Source organism: Dendropsophus ebraccatus, chromosome 5 (assembly GCF_027789765.1).
Source record: "Dendropsophus ebraccatus isolate aDenEbr1 chromosome 5, aDenEbr1.pat, whole genome shotgun sequence".
NCBI lineage: Eukaryota > Metazoa > Chordata > Amphibia > Anura > Hylidae > Dendropsophus > Dendropsophus ebraccatus.
The window spans coordinates 34669132-34687065 of NC_091458.1; the positions used below are offsets into that span (position 1 = coordinate 34669132).

General features: G+C 42.5%; 1 protein-coding gene across 3 annotated transcripts in view; it reads right to left on the bottom strand.

Annotated features, from left to right (window-relative positions):
* Positions 1–1242: 1242 nt before the first annotated feature.
* The window catches only part of ATP8A2 (ATPase phospholipid transporting 8A2), a 476575-nt gene continuing 459883 nt past the window's right edge, over positions 1243–17934 (bottom strand). For all 3 annotated transcript variants that reach the window (XM_069969843.1, XM_069969844.1, XM_069969845.1), the window contains 2 exons: positions 6627–6718; positions 1243–4604 (listed from right to left, as the gene is read on the bottom strand). In XM_069969843.1, the coding sequence (XP_069825944.1) occupies positions 4507–4604; positions 6627–6718 (190 nt within the window). In that variant the 3' untranslated portion in view covers positions 1243–4506. The remainder of the gene's footprint in view (positions 4605–6626; positions 6719–17934) is intronic.

Genomic DNA, 17934 nt, shown 5'->3' on the forward strand with positions numbered 1-17934 from the left:
TATAGAAAAAAGAAAGCCCCTATTAAGAGGGGAAATATGTAAGCAGTTGGGTGGGTTTGAACCTGTATAACTCCATGCAGATGTTGTCCTTCACGCCCAGTGCTGAACTCAGAAGCATTTGGTGGCTCCATAGAGAATGACTAGAGTTCAAAGGAATGGCGAGTAGAGATGATCGGACAGTAGGAATGTTCAGGTTTGTTCGAACTCGAACCATCGGCTTTCCATTCAAATCCGATGGTTCGAGTTCGAACGAACCTGAAAATTCCCGCTGTTCGATCATCATTAATGGTGAGCACTCAATTCACTGCTGGGATGATTGCATCCCTGTGTTCAGAATCGGTGAAGGTCCTGACTGTAACGCCTGGAGTAGTGGATCCACTGGACCGTCACCAGCTATGGCACTAACCTCACCAGGGAGCAGAGTCTAAGGGGCCGCTGGTTTTCACCAGAGCCCACCGCAAGGCGGGATGGACTTGCTGCGGCAGGCGACCCCCAGGTCGCTACCCCTGGCTTGGTTGCTAGTGACGGCAGGCGAGGCGTGGCAGGAGCAGTAGGCAGGAGATAGTGCAGGCAGAGGATAGTAGACGTGCTCGCAGGTGGCGGACAGGACTCAGGAACAATGGGAAGGCAGCGGGCAAGGACTAGGGACAAGGACTGAAGACAGGAACAAGGGACAAGGACTAAGGTCAGGAACAACAGGGAGCTGGGCCAAACGCTATGGGAAGCAAATAGAGGCTCCAACACAAGGGACAGGGCATGCTGGGATTTATAGGGAGTGATAGGTGCAATTAACCAATTAAGGGCGGACTGGCCCTTTAAATCTGAGACAGCCGGCGCGTGCGCCCTAGGAGGCGGGGAGGCGCGCGCCGGCCGGCACAGACGGAGACAGGAGCGGAGGAGAGGTGAGGCGCCCCCAGGGGCCGAACTAGCAGCAGCGCCGGGTCCCTGCACAAGGACCCCGGCGGCTGCATGGGGCAGGAGGAGGTCGCGGCGGTGGCCCGGAACACGGGACGCCGCCGCGGCCGTGACACTGACTATCCGACCTCCAGTGATCATATAATAAGCATATGGGATGCCGCGATGGGAATACTCTTTTAGGCTTCAGCATGTTGGAAGCGATAATACATAAAATAGGATATGTGTCCATAATATTTAGCAATTCCATTCTCTTTCTGCACACAAAAAACAACAACTGCATAGGGAATCGATTTTTTTTTTCATTTTTATTATTATCATTTTGGAACGCTAAGTACATTTTTGAAAAACCAATGTAAACCTGAACATATAGTCAATAAATAAATAAAACACCACATGTCATAAATATAGAGGTAACACAACATGATAGCTCCAATAAGCCAAGTCAGATATGGAGACTGAGACGCATATGCGGCCATTGGTTTTGTCTGGATTTCCATTCTTCCTGTGTGGTGTCATTTAGCCAAAAGAATCTTATGTTTACTAAGAGGTGTGAAGCTGTGGATATAATATGACTGTTTAGGAGCTGGCTGCTGGGTTTCCAATTAATTGTAAGCTCCATGGTAATATATAATAATTGTAAGCTTTGTAGGCAAGCTTCTTGCCAAAAACTGGCAGCCAAGTGATGTGGCACCGATACATATATATTTGGTGCTGTAAAAGCCACAAAGTGCATTGCTTGTTGTAAAACTCCCATTATTGCCGAACAGAATACATAGGGTCAAAAGCCGTCAACACTGCTATGGGTACGATATCTTCATTTTTTGTTTCTATTAATGTATTCCACATCCAGAGCAGTTGGCATTAATGGCCATATATATGCAAACAATGATTTATTAACCTTTGCTTCCTGAGACCAGAATTTGAGGACTATAGTCTAACATAGTATAAGAGTTACATGTTCACATGGCGTAAGAGACCGGCCGTTCCGTGACCCGGCTGGGTCACAGAGCGCCCAGTCTCTGAAAAGATCATGATCTTTGGCGCCACAGAGTTCTGATGCGGGCGCATCGGTGTGCGCCCGCATGAGAACTCCCCACAGCACCCAATGAAGCTTGCGGCCAGAGCCGCTCACTTGATTGTGTGAACTGATCTCGTTCTGATAGCTTTCTGTGGAGGCTATTCACTGAATAGCGGCCGAAAAAAACTGAGGGATCCCCGTTGGAGCGTATACTATGTGTATACGCTCCGGCCAGGATCCCATAGAAACTTTTTTCGTAAAAAGTACAGACGTTGTTGCCGATTTTGGCCGTACTTTTACGAAAAGTTACGTTGTGTGAACATAGCCTTAGGTTGTAGACCAGGAATGAGTCCAATCCAAAGCATGTACATAATATTTATACATGTATATAACAACATTTTGTGTGTGATTTAGGTTAGAACGTTTGGCGATCTATAGTTCACTGTGTCGAGTTTGTCTACAAAGTTTGCCGCAAAGCTGGTCATAGGCTCCTGTAAATGTACACCATATAAATTGGTGTTTGTCCATCCTAGTAAGTCTTTAAACCACAGTATTATGGGAAATTTATTATCCAACAATCATAGATGACAATCAGCCAAAAAAACAGCACCTGAAGTCTTAAAATGGCCACAAAAGTAGTCATGACGTTTGACTGGTTACATTTAACTATCACTCCAATAACTGAGAATAATTTAGAGGGTTTTTTGGGGACTTTTTGGTTTTGTTGGCCAATCTTAAGGAGTTGATAGCTAAAGGCAGCATGGTGTCGGTGACACACAGTAAACAGAGCCAGAATCACACGGCTTCAAAAATCGTCTGTTAGTCAGAGCTGTGACTTTAGTAATACAAAACTGAATGGAGCTAGAAGAAGACAGCGCCATACATTGTGCAGTGGCTGTGCTGGGTTACTGCAGCTAAGCTTCCATTTATTTCAGGCGCTATACAACATATGGCGCTGTCTGCTTCTGTCCTCTTCAATTGTGTGTTGCCAATGCCACAGCTCTGACAAATTCATTGATGTGTTGGGTATCGACACACATTGAAGACCTATCCAGATTTGTTACCAAGAATATAGGCACCACATATTATTAAATGTTGTGTCGGGTCATCTTCCAACATCTAATCTCATCTCCCAGTCTAGCATCACCATTTTAGATTGCTGTGGCCACATCCGGTTACTTTTGGCTGGCTCTGTGGATCAGGTGTGTAATTGTCTGGGCTATGTTGGCTTCTCCCTCTATTGCAGAAAGTGTACCTGTCACGGACGCTGCTGGATCAGCTGTAAATTTCACTCTTTACCTGGAACTTTGGATCTCCATGGCTACAAATAGGCCGAGACTGTAATACACGTGACCCCTATTCTGATTCAATGGAGCACATTTTTCTCTTGGCGTGTTTGTAGCCACAGACACTGGAACTTCCAGGCACACAGTGGAATTCACTGCTGTTCCGGCAGCAGCCGTGATGACGGGTACACTTTAAATACACATTTGGCCAAGCTTAAAGAATATGTTGGTCAGGAGCTAAAGTCTGCCAGATAACAGCCCCAACCCCTTCTGGGGTACCGTTATCTATAGTCTAAGGGAGGAACATAAAGAGCAATGTGTTACCAAAGTGTAAAGATCCAGTCTTTTCTGTTATCACGACTGATGTATCTAAGCTCTATTGATCTAAAGGCCTAAATAAATCAGGTCAAAATGTCAATTTCAACAGGACTAGTTGACTATCTTATGTGTACGGAGATGTGCCAACTCTTCCTAAAGATCAACTCAAAGGCCCCATCCTTTGTTTTCAAAAGACAAACTGTATACAGTAAGGTAGTGCTAGAGGTGTCTGGCAGCAGCTGATTCTCCTCTTCCTCTTGGTTGGCCGAACCAAGCGTGCATGTATGGGGATGAAGGGAGTAATTGCTTTTGGCAGAAAGAACATTTGACCCACAAACATCTTGGCCATCTTTATTTTATCCATTTTTGTAAATCTCTGTTTAGTGTTGAGTTGAGTAGTCTGATCTCAGGTATGTTGGCCACATGGACCAATTTAGAGGTAAGGGTCAAGCTTCACAGCCTTGATATGGAAAAGACATTACTACAAAGCATTCCTGTGCACCTAAATCCTCATTGAAATTCACAGATTGCATTTTTGCCTCTAACCCAAACCTTCCTCAATCCGCAGTGTTCCCTCCATATGAAGAATGGCCCCCGTGATGGCAGCTACGTACAGACGTGGCTTCTAGACAGGTATGTCATTGCTGTAGAAAAAAAACAAGTCGGAAGCAGAACACAGCAAAAGAATGATTATTTTTTCGTTACAGGCTGTGCCCTAGCGAAAAGTAGACATATTAACCTCTTAGCTCCCAGGCAGACCTGTAATGCATAGTTTAATTGAAATCTCATGCAGGTCCTGCTGGTGGAAAATAAAAATAAAAGTTAAGAAATTCATTGGCAAAGGCCACAGAAATGGATTTCCCAGTTTTTTGGCTGCTGCGGCCAAACTTTTAGTCAAATATCTGTTAACAGTAGAAGTATTGTCCAACGCTCATTATTTCTGCCACCAGTCACTGAGGTCTTTTGTTATTCTATCCCGGTTCTCTGTTTTGTTGTGTCATAGGATCGGACAACTTGAGACTGGGAAACAACGCCGTGTTCTTCTTGAGAAAATGCAAAGCCATCTGTAAAAAAAAAAAAAAAAGAAGTGAGAAAGAGAGGAAGAATATCTCATGGACGGCATATTGTAACAAGACTGCGGGATACTATAAGATCTAGGAAGGAGACTGTAAAAGCCGATAAATTATTTGTACCATCGTACTATGTATGTATTCTAGGGTCACCCCGAAGACACAACAATTCTTTTTATGCATTGACTAAAGGTGGTCAGACGTTATCCATCTGACATGGGATCAGCCTGACTTCTATGGACTGGGCAGATCCTTGGTGAGCAACAGCTGTCGGGGGAATGACAACACACAATGCATCTGGGGTGAAAACAAGGCTTGGACCAGTTAGATTTAACCCTTTCTTTTCTTTATCTATCAGCCATAATGAAGCAAGGGGTGAGGTTGGAGAAGATAACAATGGGCGACTATCTGATGTACGTGGACATCTTGCCAAAGAAGCTAGCTATCTAGACAGTCTTTAAGGGTGCGACATGCTATCTGTTTTGGAATCCTATACCTTCCCCTACATGTCACTGCCTTGTATCGTATTTCTTGAAGGGAGCACAGAGACGTCTTCCAGCTGTTGGTGACTGTCACACAAGACGTGTCCCAAGATTTCTCAGACAAGCTACCTTTTGTGGTTCTTAAAGGAATAAATACAGTTTGGAAAATACCAATGAGCTACAGTTCTTATAAAGTAACAAGGTTGGGATCATACACCATGTATTATTACATTAGACAATTATAGCAAAAATATAGGAGGAACAGGCCGCTTAGCCAATCAATGTCCAGGACCGCCATGGCCAGTGATTGGCTGAGTGGCCTGTCAGCTAAGACAGGCTGCTCTGAAGCTACAGCGCGCCGGACCCGGGGAGAAGCGGACTGCAAGAGGAGCTCTGGACCATGGATAGGTAATATATGCAGTTTGAGCAAGGGCTGCAAGGACATCAGTAATGATGTCCATGCGTCCCTTGTTAAACAATTATTGGGCCGTGTAATAGGCCCAGTAAACGAGCATCGATTTAGCAGATCGGCACTTTACAGTTATTATCAGGCCCCTGTCGGCCCGTGTAATAGTACCCTTAGATCCTTATGCTGATTGGGCGGTTTAAAGTACTAGGAGCGGGGCTACAGCTAAAAATGTTGTAAAATAATATTAGCACTCACCTTAACAGTCCGCTGCCTATCTCAAAGTTTCCCAGGTCCCTAACCAAACTCTATTTCCTGACTCATTATAACATGTGATCATTGCCGCCTATCACGTCACTGCTTGTAGGGGTGCGCCCCCCATAGGTAAGATGGAACAAACACATCTACTATGCAATATAAGTAACTAGGCGCCATTCCTCCTCATACCTACTCTCCTTTTTTGTGTCTACCCTGTTTCTCCAAAAATAAGCCCTACCCAGTATATAAGCCCTAGCGTGATTTTGCTGTTTTTTTTTTTTGGAATAGGCTTAAATTATAAGCAATACCAATACCAAAAATAATATAAGACCCTGTCTTATTTAGGAATAGCGTGGTAGTTTATATTAGGGTTTGCAGTATTCCCTATGAACACCTGTTCAGTAGTCACCCTAGACCCTATAGGTTCTATAGACCCCAACAACAGCTGTCGGGGACAGTCAGCAGGCCACATTAGATTCCCTAGCACTGAGGCCCCCACTTTTGACTTGTCCCAGTAAAACGTGCAGACAAAATACTGGGGTTGTGTCAGCTCCTTATATTGATGGGTGGGTATTTCCAGCATTATTTTAGGGTAGCATGCTCATCGATTCCCCTAGGATTAACCTTGTATAATAGGGAGGAGAATGCACTTACTGTAGCTTTTATTAAGAATACGAAAACCCGGCATTACCTTTCTAACAAAGCTTACCTTTAGCCTGGGGTCAGATAGAGATCGAAATGCAAATTCAAGTCTCGGAGCTAAAAGCTTCCTCTCATATCAAGTCTACCTGATGCGCACTTTAATTAAAATCCAATCCCCACCTGCCTACAGGAAGCAGCCGGCCGTATTATTTACGCTCACATACTTACATGATACACTTTGCTGGACGGAATTAGCACGAAACAGGCTTGGAGGGGTTTTTCTGCCAAGTCTCTTCAACAAGTGGTCACGTTCATTCAAGCTGCAATAAGATCAAATAAACATTACTTTCAATGCATGTCAGCCCGGCCCGGAAACAGCTGCTGGTTCACATCAGAAATGGTCTCCTCTTACCAGACGACAAGCTTTTTGGCAAACAAGGGGGGCACTTTTCTTATCAATGATGTGGAAAACTCCTGCTGGAACTAAAGAAAAACCTGTCTCCTGTGAACTCAGGTTATAGTATTAAGTTGTTTTAGGAGTTTTATAGTAAAATACTATATCCACAAAGACGTCTGGCACATGGAGTGTAGTCTCATAGGGCACAACTACTGTGCCTGCTACAGGGGGCGCCACAGAACGCATGGCACTCCAGATTTTGGCATTGAAGTATTAGACATTAAACCAATTAATTTGAAAAATAAATAAATATTTCTGCTGGAGTACCCCTTTAGGACATCAGACCCATGGGAACTGCTTGGAAGATTTGCATTCTATCGCCAACAGCAGTGACATTTATTATTGTGGTTTCTTTACTACAAATTGTTGATCAGCCATAAATCGTCAAACCATTAATCATAAAAAGAATATGTACAGTATAAGTTTGCTGCACCCTCCCAATAGACGTGAATAAACCAACTTCGAGTGCACTACTGTCTCAGCGCTCAGGGACTGTAGGAAATGTGATAGTAAGTAGGCTCTCAAGAAGTAAGTATAATGGATATAATGTGGGAAGTATGTGAATAGAGCTCTATGGGGGAGTAACTGAATGCTATATTATATATATGAATTAATGTGCAACAGAAAATAAATAAACAATAAAATTCATAAGATAAAAGACATCATATTACTTAAACCAGGCGGTGGGGAAAGCAAATCGTATGCTGGGGTGTATAGCTAGAGGTATAACCAGTAGGAAGAGGGAGATTGTGATCCCGCTGTATAGCTAGAGGTATAACCAGTAGGGAGAGGGAGATTGTGATCCAGCTGTATAGCTAGAGGTATAACCAGTAGGGAGAGGGAGATTGTGATCCCGCTGTATAGCTAGAGGTATAACCAGTAGGAAGAGGGAGATTGTGATCCCGCTGTATAGCTAGGGGTATAACCAGTAGGAAGAGGGAGATTGTGATCCCGCTGTATAGCTAGAGGTATAACCGCTAGGAAGAGGGAGATTGTGATCCCGCTGTATAGCTAGGGGTATAACCAGTAGGAAGAGGGAGATTGTGATCCCGCTGTATAGAGCTCTGGTGAGGCCACATCTGGAATACTGTTTCCAGTTCTGGAGACATCACCTAAAAAAGGACATTGATAAAATAGAACGGGTCCAAAGACGGCCTACAAAAATGATGGAGGATGTGAGGCATAAACCATATCAGGAAAGACTTAAGGATTTGAATCTGTATAGTCTGGAGGAAAGAAGGAAAAGGGGGGACATGATTAAAACCTTTAAGTATGTTAAAGGAATAAATAAGGTTCAGGAGGGAAGTGTTTTTTAGTAAAAAACTAAGCTCAAGAACAAGAGGACACAGTGAGAGGTTAGTTGGGGGAAAGATCAGAAGCAACATGAGAAATATCATTTTACTGAAAGAGTAGTAGATACCTGGAACAAACTTCCAGCATAGGTGGTAGATCTACAATAACAGAATTTAAACACGCCTGGGATAAACATATATCTATCCTAAGATGATAAGAAAGAAAATACTAAAAGGGCAGACTAGATGGACCCAGTGGTCTTTTTCTGCCGACAATCTTCTATGTTTATAGTCCAAAGGTATATATATAAATTCATATGGCATTATTAATCATAAAAGATGGTCCTATAACTAAGGGTGGTATTACATGGAACAATTATCATTTGAAAAATCGTTAAATCATTCCGATTTGAGCGATAATCGTTTAGTTGTAATAGCACGCAATGATTAAACAACCAACGAGAAATCGTTGGGCGTTTATTAGAATTTGGACCTATTTTTATCGGTGATTGTTTGCATATCGTTTGCATGTCGTTCGGTGGTTTGCAGTAGCGGCGAATGCAGTGGCGATGACAGGATGAACGCAATAACGATCATAGGTAACGATCATCATTCTGTGTAATTGGGTGAACGATTTCAGGTCGTTCGCCATAACGGTCACTTGATTTCGAGTTCGTTTATCGTTAATCGTGAAAAAAATCACTTCGTGTAATAGTACCTTAATATACCTGTACTGTGTGTGTGTGTATATACATTTATAAAGGATCAGACTGTATTCTCATTAGTTAATTTTAACCTGTCTGATCCTATGCGATAAGCGGCACCAGCTATAGAAATAACATCTGTGAGGTGTCTGGGCTGTCAACCAGATGACCATTCACCTGACAGCTATACAACGCCTACAGCAGCTCAGGCTCCTAGCACATTATTTCCACCCCACTGTATCCTAGTAAGATGGTATACATGATATCAGAGAGGAGGGGTGGTGGGGTCTTCTCTGTCTCCTTACAGTGCAATCTGTAGTAGTCTTTTATGACCTTTCATGTTTTTTTTAATACCTAATTTTGCTTTATTATAGAGATAAATTGAGGAAGCTGCCATGTTATCTGGTTACTAGATGGAATCTTATCTTAAGGAACTAATGGAGTAACGTATAACTTAAGGCGTCGGGTAGACTTTAGTGTATAGCTGATATATGGAGAGCTTGTCCACCTTAAATGTTTCATCTGCTCCAGGCAGTAAAGTGAATATCAGTAGATATCAGGTTCTACAGAGGAATACTAATACTCTATATAGTCTCCAGCTATAGATGACAATCAGCAGACCTTAGGCAGCTTTTAATGTGTTTCATTTCCTGCTCGTCCTTTTGTCTTGTATCCGTCTACATTTACTGCTGACACCAGGAGAGATGAGTAGCACTCATAGCATTGGGATACATGCTGCAGAAAGTATCAATGTATAATAAATCAATGGTGTTACTGTTATATACGAGGAACTCTAGGAGTCAGATGGCCTCCACTTCATGTACTTCATTTATAGATAGACATCCTAAACATCCCTGAAAACTGCACATATGGAAAAAACAATCCCATATAAACTACCTAAATATTATACAGAATGCTACATTTTTATTAACTCTCCAACCATTAGAAGATACACCTCTAATTTCAACCCTCTTAGGGTTCTCTGACCAACATCATTACAATATGGCTTAGGGGTCTATGAGCGCTGCAATAGAAAAGCTAGACAAATCATTTGCACTGCAGTTGGCTCACTCACAAGGTGACATCCATGCTGACCTCCATAGCTAATGAAGGAGCCTTCTCATACCCATAACAGTACCTAGCATATGCAGTAATAGTATAGTAAGGGAGCAATAGGCCCTGACTAATCTGCATTTCTTTCAATATTAGAGAAGCCTGAACCTCGAGCATGTTCGGGTCCGAATTGGAATTATATGTATTTGATTAACGGTGGCTGAAGAAGTTGGATTTTGCCTGGAAAACATGGAAACAGGCTATGGCCTTTGACTGTATCCATGTTTTTCAGGACTCCCTAGGGCTGTATCCAACTTCTTCAGCCAGCAGTGATCAATGCAAAGACTTTGGGGGAGATTAATCAAACATGGTGTAAAGTGAAACTGGCTCAGTTGCCCCTAGCAACCAATCAGATTCCACTTTTCATTCCTCACAGACTCTTTGGAAAATAAAAGGTGGAATCTGATTGGTTGCTAGGGGCAACTGAGCCAGTTTCACTTTACACCATGTATGATAAATCTCCCCCATTGTGTTCAGACAAACCTGAGCGTGCTGGGGGTTTGCTCATCTCAATTCAATATCGATCCATGTCCACTCCCTATAAATATATAAGATCCCTATAATTTACAAAAGTCTTTATACACTTGGTAAAATGATGTTCATTTAGCATTTGATAATCCTGACCTTCTGATAACCTGAAGTGGGAAATAATTGGGAAGTCTGAACCAATATGCAGTTTCTTCCTCAAGGTCTCCTGATACAATTTTCTATGGTCGTCCAATAACCTAGATTACTTCCTAAGACTGTCACTATATATACATCTATATTTGAACACATGAATTAGATGCAGAAATCTGAAGCTGTGATGGCATTAGAAATTTCCGGTGACACGAGGATCTACAAAACTAATTTTATAATCCATTTAGTCGGCTTTTACTAGAATTGCCGGAGAAGGAAAGAAATTAGCATTTATTGAAAATAAATATAGGATGAATCCCTTCTATCCTGATGGACAGGGAGGATAGAAATTTAAAGAGATGAATCAAAGACGTCATCTCCATGGACAGCATTGTATACCCACGTTGTGTGATATGATGGCAGGGTGGCATAGGAGACCTAATGTTCTTCACTATAAGTGTGATGTATAGTATTAACTAGTGTAACACATGCATTGGCCAGACTTGGTTACAGCAGTAAAGGGAAACTCTGGTGAATCTAAAAATCCAGGGCCGGCAGGGGGTGGTGGTGGGGAAATAATAAAGAATCTAAACTTACCCGCCCCCTTGCCCCCATAGCGCAGCATCACCATCTTCAGTTACTCCTGGCTTCCTGCACCATGACATCCCCGCATGAAGTACCCACTCAGGCAGTCAGTGACTGCAGCGGTGTCCCAACACAGACAATAATTGCAGGAGTGGGAGCTGCAGGAGGCTGGTGGGGGTCCAATAAGCGCTGGCGCTACGCTACGGGGCATGGTGATGGGTAAGTATAGATTCTTTATCATGTTCCCCCCATCCCCTGCTGGCCCTGGACTTTTAGATTTCCCAGGAGGGAGTTCTCCTATATTGGGAGCTGTGCTGCAGTAATATGTCACTACTCCTACACAGTGAATGAAGATAACTAGAGATAATAGAACATTGGAATATCTTAGGTTCTATCAAACTTGAACCTTGTCAAACCTTCCACATTTGATTCCGATGCCTTCCCTGTCCATGGGGAAGGAGGAGACAGCCCGGGTACCGCCTGGTATTCCAGGATTGAGCCTAACCTGTTTGATCATCTCTAAAGATAACTTCCTCCAGCCCCATTCACTCTACAGTGTGGGGGTGCTGGGTGTCTGCATCCACCAATCAGTGACTGATAACCTATCCCATAGATTGCTCATCAGTCTGATTCGCGACAAGTCTCTAGCCATGTTTCCCCCTGTTTTGTACTGTCAAGGGGCTTCCTTATGGAGAAAGGTAATGTGCATAGTTTTTGTTTTACCCATGAAATCCAATCTGTAACATAAGTCTTCATCCCACATCAATCTTCATTGAGAATTACTCACTGAAAGCCCCTTACCGGCTGAAAGGAGTGGTGAAAAATAACGGAAATCTCAAGTCAAGAATTTATAAACCACCAGTTATCCATCAGTGGTTGAAAAACTGGTTGGGTATGGGAAACCATCAGTCATCTCTGGTGACCAGATCCTTATGCTTTCCAACTAAGGGTCTAAGGGTCAGCTCCCTGCTATGGGGAGATCAGTAGGGGTGATCTGAGGACTGCAAGACGTCTTATTGCTGTCAATGACAAATCTCACGTTGGCCAGTTTTAATCATCAGTAGACATTCTTTTTGAAGAAAACCAGGTAACGGGGGATGGGACGAGGGGAGGGGTGGACCAACCAGGGTCATTCTGTATGCATTCCTTATGGTCTTACATACAACCCAATGACAGAGAAAATGTAACATGTGTGTTTCTTTTAGGGTATGTTCACAATATTTCTATGACCGAAAATCAGTTGTATTCATCTTGAAGGCAAGCTCAAATATGTGAACTCACCCTCAGGGTTTGGATTACACAATAAGACCTGCAATTCCAATTCTTTGTGGATAGTCTGAGCTTTTCTAATGTGTTACCTTCCCAGGGCATGCATTTCAGAGCTTCCAATGTGATGGACATGGAGTTTGCCCTGTGGCACCCACCATCACCTCCATGCAATTACCAACCAAACACATAACTAATGACCGCTAATGATATAATAATACAGAATAATGACCTCATCTGCTTTGTCCGTTCAGCTAAAAACCAAGGAGCAATGAAGATGAATGGATCTGTTTACCTGGTCTGATAACGCTAATCTCCCCTAATAGCTGGTTACAAGATTTCTTGAAATTTAGGCCAGGTCAGGATATTGATCTGAGCTTACCTAGTGTGATATTATATGTGTGTGTGTTTTACTAATATGCTAAAGAAAAGTTTTAAAGTTAATACAGCTATTAAGTATATAGCAAATAGCAAGTATATTGCTTGACAAAGACCCTATAGGGTCAAAATGTTGCAATGTTCTTGGTAGCTAAATAAACTTTGAAAATTTTCTCAAACTATAACGATTTTCTGGCATATTGTTGACTGGTCACCTATGGGATAAGTGGAACTCCAGCGTGCATCTCCCAAGTATTTGCCATTGTGATCATATTGGCATTCCCAATGCCAAGCTCTGGAAATTAATAATAATGTAAGTTCTGTGCAATCCCTGGTCCCAGGCTGTACAGATGCCCCATACATTAGATGAAAGTCATGCAAACCTACAGATTTTGGAGGGACTGGTCAACTAACCCATACCCATGGTATATCAATCTCCATAAGATGATTGGTGGAGTTCTGACCCCTAGGACCCCCCACTGATCACGAGAGTTGACTAAAATTGTGCCCCCATATGGATGGTATCTCAGTGCTAAAATCATTCTTGCTTCTGAACACTGCAGAGTGCTGCTCCATTCATTTGGAGAACTTCATTCATTTGACCTCCATTCTTTGGATTGGTAGTGGTTGGATCTCCACTGATCAGCAAGCTATCTATTATCCTGTGGATGGGGTATAACTTTTGATAACTTTTGATGATAAAAATATCTCTTTAAGACCAAACACGGTTAGGTGCAGTGGGGTGGACATTAGACAGAAGTTAACTGAATTTTATGTCCCCAAATAATGCTGGACAAAACCGAAATGGTGACGTGCGTGAACCAGTTTGTAAGTGCAAACTCTGTATTGGCTACTTTTAAGCAATCAGTAAATATCGATCAAAGTAATGTGTACAGGCTTGAGGGACATCCATGGTGTCTCATGCATATAGCAATGCCATATGCACGTAGTTCTATGATGCTTTGATGGAAGAATACCTATGAATTATCGTACTAGTTATAGCGTCTTGTAAAATCACAGGAATATGGATATGTAGCATAAGCCCACAGATTTCTTTTGGACATGTATCCAGAATCTATCTATCTATCTATCTATCTATCTTTTCCATCCTCGATGGTAGCAGCTTACTACAGACCTCCACCGTTTGCACGGCTAGTTAGAGAATATTTTGCACAATTATTTCCAGATCTGAGAAGGCTTTGTTCCTAGCCCTTGTAACACACCCACAAACACTAGATAAATAATCCCCATGCACATGTCATTCCATTGTCAGGATCAGTGTGGGCAGCAAGTCAGCTTTCAATGAGGGCTTTCAGTTGTCTGGGGAAAACAAGCAGTATTGATTGATGGCCGCCGTTACAATCTTATCCAAACAAAGATAATCCTGACGCTTGTTTATATCTGCTACAAATGCTGAAATGGCCATCTCCAAAGTATAATCTCCAGAGATTAATATAGGGAGGCTCTCGATGCTCTCATGTGATGTAAATAACTACCGGGGATTACTGTGTATATATACACTAACATCATGGTCCGTTGCTAGAGGGGAACAACTGTCTATAATAATGACTACTGTCTGCAGTCTTTATACTCTATGGCCGTATTGTTATGTATTTAAGACATACAATGTTGGGAGTCGATATTCATCCTAGGTCTCTTTACTAAGAAAATTGTGCCAAAAATTGGCATACAGACTATACACTCTCCTGTTTTGGTTCCTTTTCTATATGAGACCATTATCCACCAAACAGGCCGATAACTGCCCTTTGTTATAAACACAGTGATCAGCCAATGAATGTCCAAACCGATCACATAGTTTTGAAAAATTCTTGTTCATCGGCCACACATTGTCTTTTATAATGGGGGAAGTGTGGGCAAGACTATGACCGCGTGTGCGTCGTTCTTCATACGCTTCCTTTACAGAGATGTCACCTAAGAGTCCATTCACTCTATGGCGATACTAAGAGGAATATCTATTCTATACTAGTCCAGATTCAGAGAGACCATAAATAAGAACCAGTGTGGTTCGAAACGTGTTGGTTACTTTTAAGAATGCTACAATAAAGTTATGAATTTCAAGAGAGCTGAAGGAATCTGGTTCTTCTCGATGTGTGGGCAGCAAATTATAGAAGTGAAGCCACACGAACAATCAAACAATTGCTCTTGTGGTCCAGTCTACATAACTGATCCCTGTAATAGATTTAGAAATCGCCTGCTGATCTAGTTCTCGCATTGCCCATGTAATACCACCTTAAGTGCACCTCCCGCTAGTCAGTGTATTTGGATGGCCACTCTTTCAGAAGATTGGCATATTATACTACCTTTCCCCAGAAGCCATATGTATTGCTGGCTGAAGCAGCTTTGGAACAGCAAGTAATGGACACATGATGTAGACATGCACTTGCATATCTATTATTTGACTTGACTGGGGGTGGCTACAGAGAAAGTGGTCACATGACTTCATCTTGGGACCACTAATGTGCCATACACCTTCTATATTTTCTGGCCGGACACTTATTTGGTAATCTATTTCCCTTGCCCACATACACATAAGATTTTGCCCAAAAAGAACTTCTTGAAAGTAAGTCCCCTGGCAATCCTTTGGATGGGTTTTAATTTTTAAATTCATCATCCTAGGCATTACTACAAAGCCCAAGACTCTTTTAAGGCAACATATGTAATCCTTGCAGTGTCCCACTATATGGTTTCCCAGACACCCTAACTGGTTGTTGGGCAGCCTTCCTCTAAGGCAGCACTTTAACCATTTTTCGATGGTTGCTAAAAAGTGGGAAGCCCCAACTTATTCACCAAGTCCCTCTCTTGCTGAGGGAAGGATATCCTGCTTAGAGTTGGGGATCTAGCTGAGTGAGTAGAGGAGTTCAGTATATAGTGAGAAAACAGAGTTTAGTTGAGTTCAGCAGAGTTTTGTATAAAGAGCCTGGGTTGTGTTGGCCTAATCCCCAGTGAGGACAGTGGAATCCCAGTGGGATTCCTACATTTATTTCTTCTAATGGTCAAGAGGACCATTTTACTTAGTAAGAATACATTTGCACAAATGCCTCACTGCAATCTAGGATCTGTACAATCTTCAGGCCGGGCCTGGTCATCTGGAATTGCTAGAGTGGCTACAGCTGTCTGCAGTTGGGCAGGATATCTGGAGATTCTGCTGGAGAACAGCCTGTGCCTCTTGAAGGAGAATAACTTTCGGACTGCGAGTGCCTAATATAAAATGTAGCCCCCCCCCACCACCACCACCATCCAAGTAACATTGGGGTGCTCCCTTGCTCTAGCCTCCCAGGACAAGAGTTATCGGAGTCCACGACCAGTGACAAGTCTGTAGTACCACACTGCCCATCATGTGGCATCCTGCCAGGGCTCCCTAGCTCTCATGTGAAATTATTAACACTGGTGTCCTGTGACCAGGGTGGCACCCTCTATAGCGACACCACCACAATTTCTCTCTGGTTACAATAAACACATCCTAGTCTTAGTTATAAAGCTGTACCTCATCCAGCGACACATGCACAATCTATATGGGAACAACATTTCTGCTTTGAAACAAGCAAAGTGTTTGGCTCCTTTCACCTACGTGGCGGCACACATTAGCTGCACCTCAGGTATGCTGGAGAGAGTCCTCTCACAATACTCTCACAGGCTCTGAAGAGGGAGGCCCCGAGCATTAGATTTCCTGCTTTCTGCTTGCAACAAGTTCTCCATTACTTTTCTCTCTTTATGGATTCAAGAGCCCCATTGAGTAATTGGGCCAATAATACGAGCTGACTGGTCAATGCCGGGGTCACGGCTATTGAAATGACTAGATATGCATCTGTATTCATTGGCTGAGTAGAAAGGAAGAGGAGATAAGTAACATACCTCAGTACAAGGGTGAAACTAGTCATGCAGTCCCTCTTAATCAGCCGTGCAGCGGCTTTAAAGTTCAGCAGAAAACCACTTAAGTGAAAGGGAATCTCACAAGTAATTGTGTCCCTTGTTTAAAGGGACAAGAAAAGAGAAGAGAAGGAGTGGCCCTAGCTCTTTAATCCGGGCCTGACATGAGCCGCCCGTCAAAGCTACAGAAAGGAACAAACGGACATCTTTTCTTTAATGCAAAGACACATTACCATACTTTCCTGTTTGTACTTTTGCGCTCGTCTAATTTAATTGCTTGGAGCACTGAGGCTGCTTTGTGCCTTTACCTCATAACAACTAAAATGTTTTGTTTTTGTTTTTATTTTTACCCCAAAACTGACATTTTTTTTTTAAATATGAAAAAAAAATGGCAATTTACTATATGAAATTTGCCCCCATTCCCACCCTCGCCCTATCATCTTTGTAATTCTTATACTTTTAAATTTTCTTCAGTTCCAGAAAACCACTTCAATCCCTATTAGACCTTGGGAACGCAGAGGAAAATGGTGAGGAAACGTGGAAATCCTATTTCTGCTGGAATGAAGCTGAAATGTGTCAGAAAGGGGGCAGAATTTGGCAGATTTGGAGTGGAAAAACGAAAATATGAATAAAATATATGTGTGAACATGATAGCAGAAAATCCACTGAAATCAATGAAAGTCAGATTCTAGATGGTATTCACACTGTAGTAGAGGCAGAATACATCTCATAATAATGTGAATTCTGACTGAAATTACTCATGGTTGGCCATGACCACACATTTTTTTTTTGGACAAATGCTATTTCATGGCCAAACAATGGCCGGTATTCCACCAGTAATGACTAGAGATGAGCGAACCAGCCGGATTTCTGGTTCGTATGAATTTTACTGTGTTCTCTATTGGGAGGGGAAGCAAAAGTGAGCAATCAGCTGACAAGTAAATGTTAACTTGTTCGTAGCAGTCCTCTCATATTTGGAGGGGGTTAAGGGGTGAAGACCAGGAGGCTACATGGGTGACATGCTCAAGAGTGGCCAAAGTCAACTCAGTAAGGGCTCTCTTACATAACTCTCTATCTATCTATCTATCTATCTATCTATCTATCTATCTATCTATCTATCTTCACCTTATCTCAAAGCGGCACTACTTTCAGTTGTGTGGGTGCCAGTAGATAGGTCCCGACCACGGACCAAACTAATACAGTTCAGAAAATACTCCACGGCAACTCCAATACAT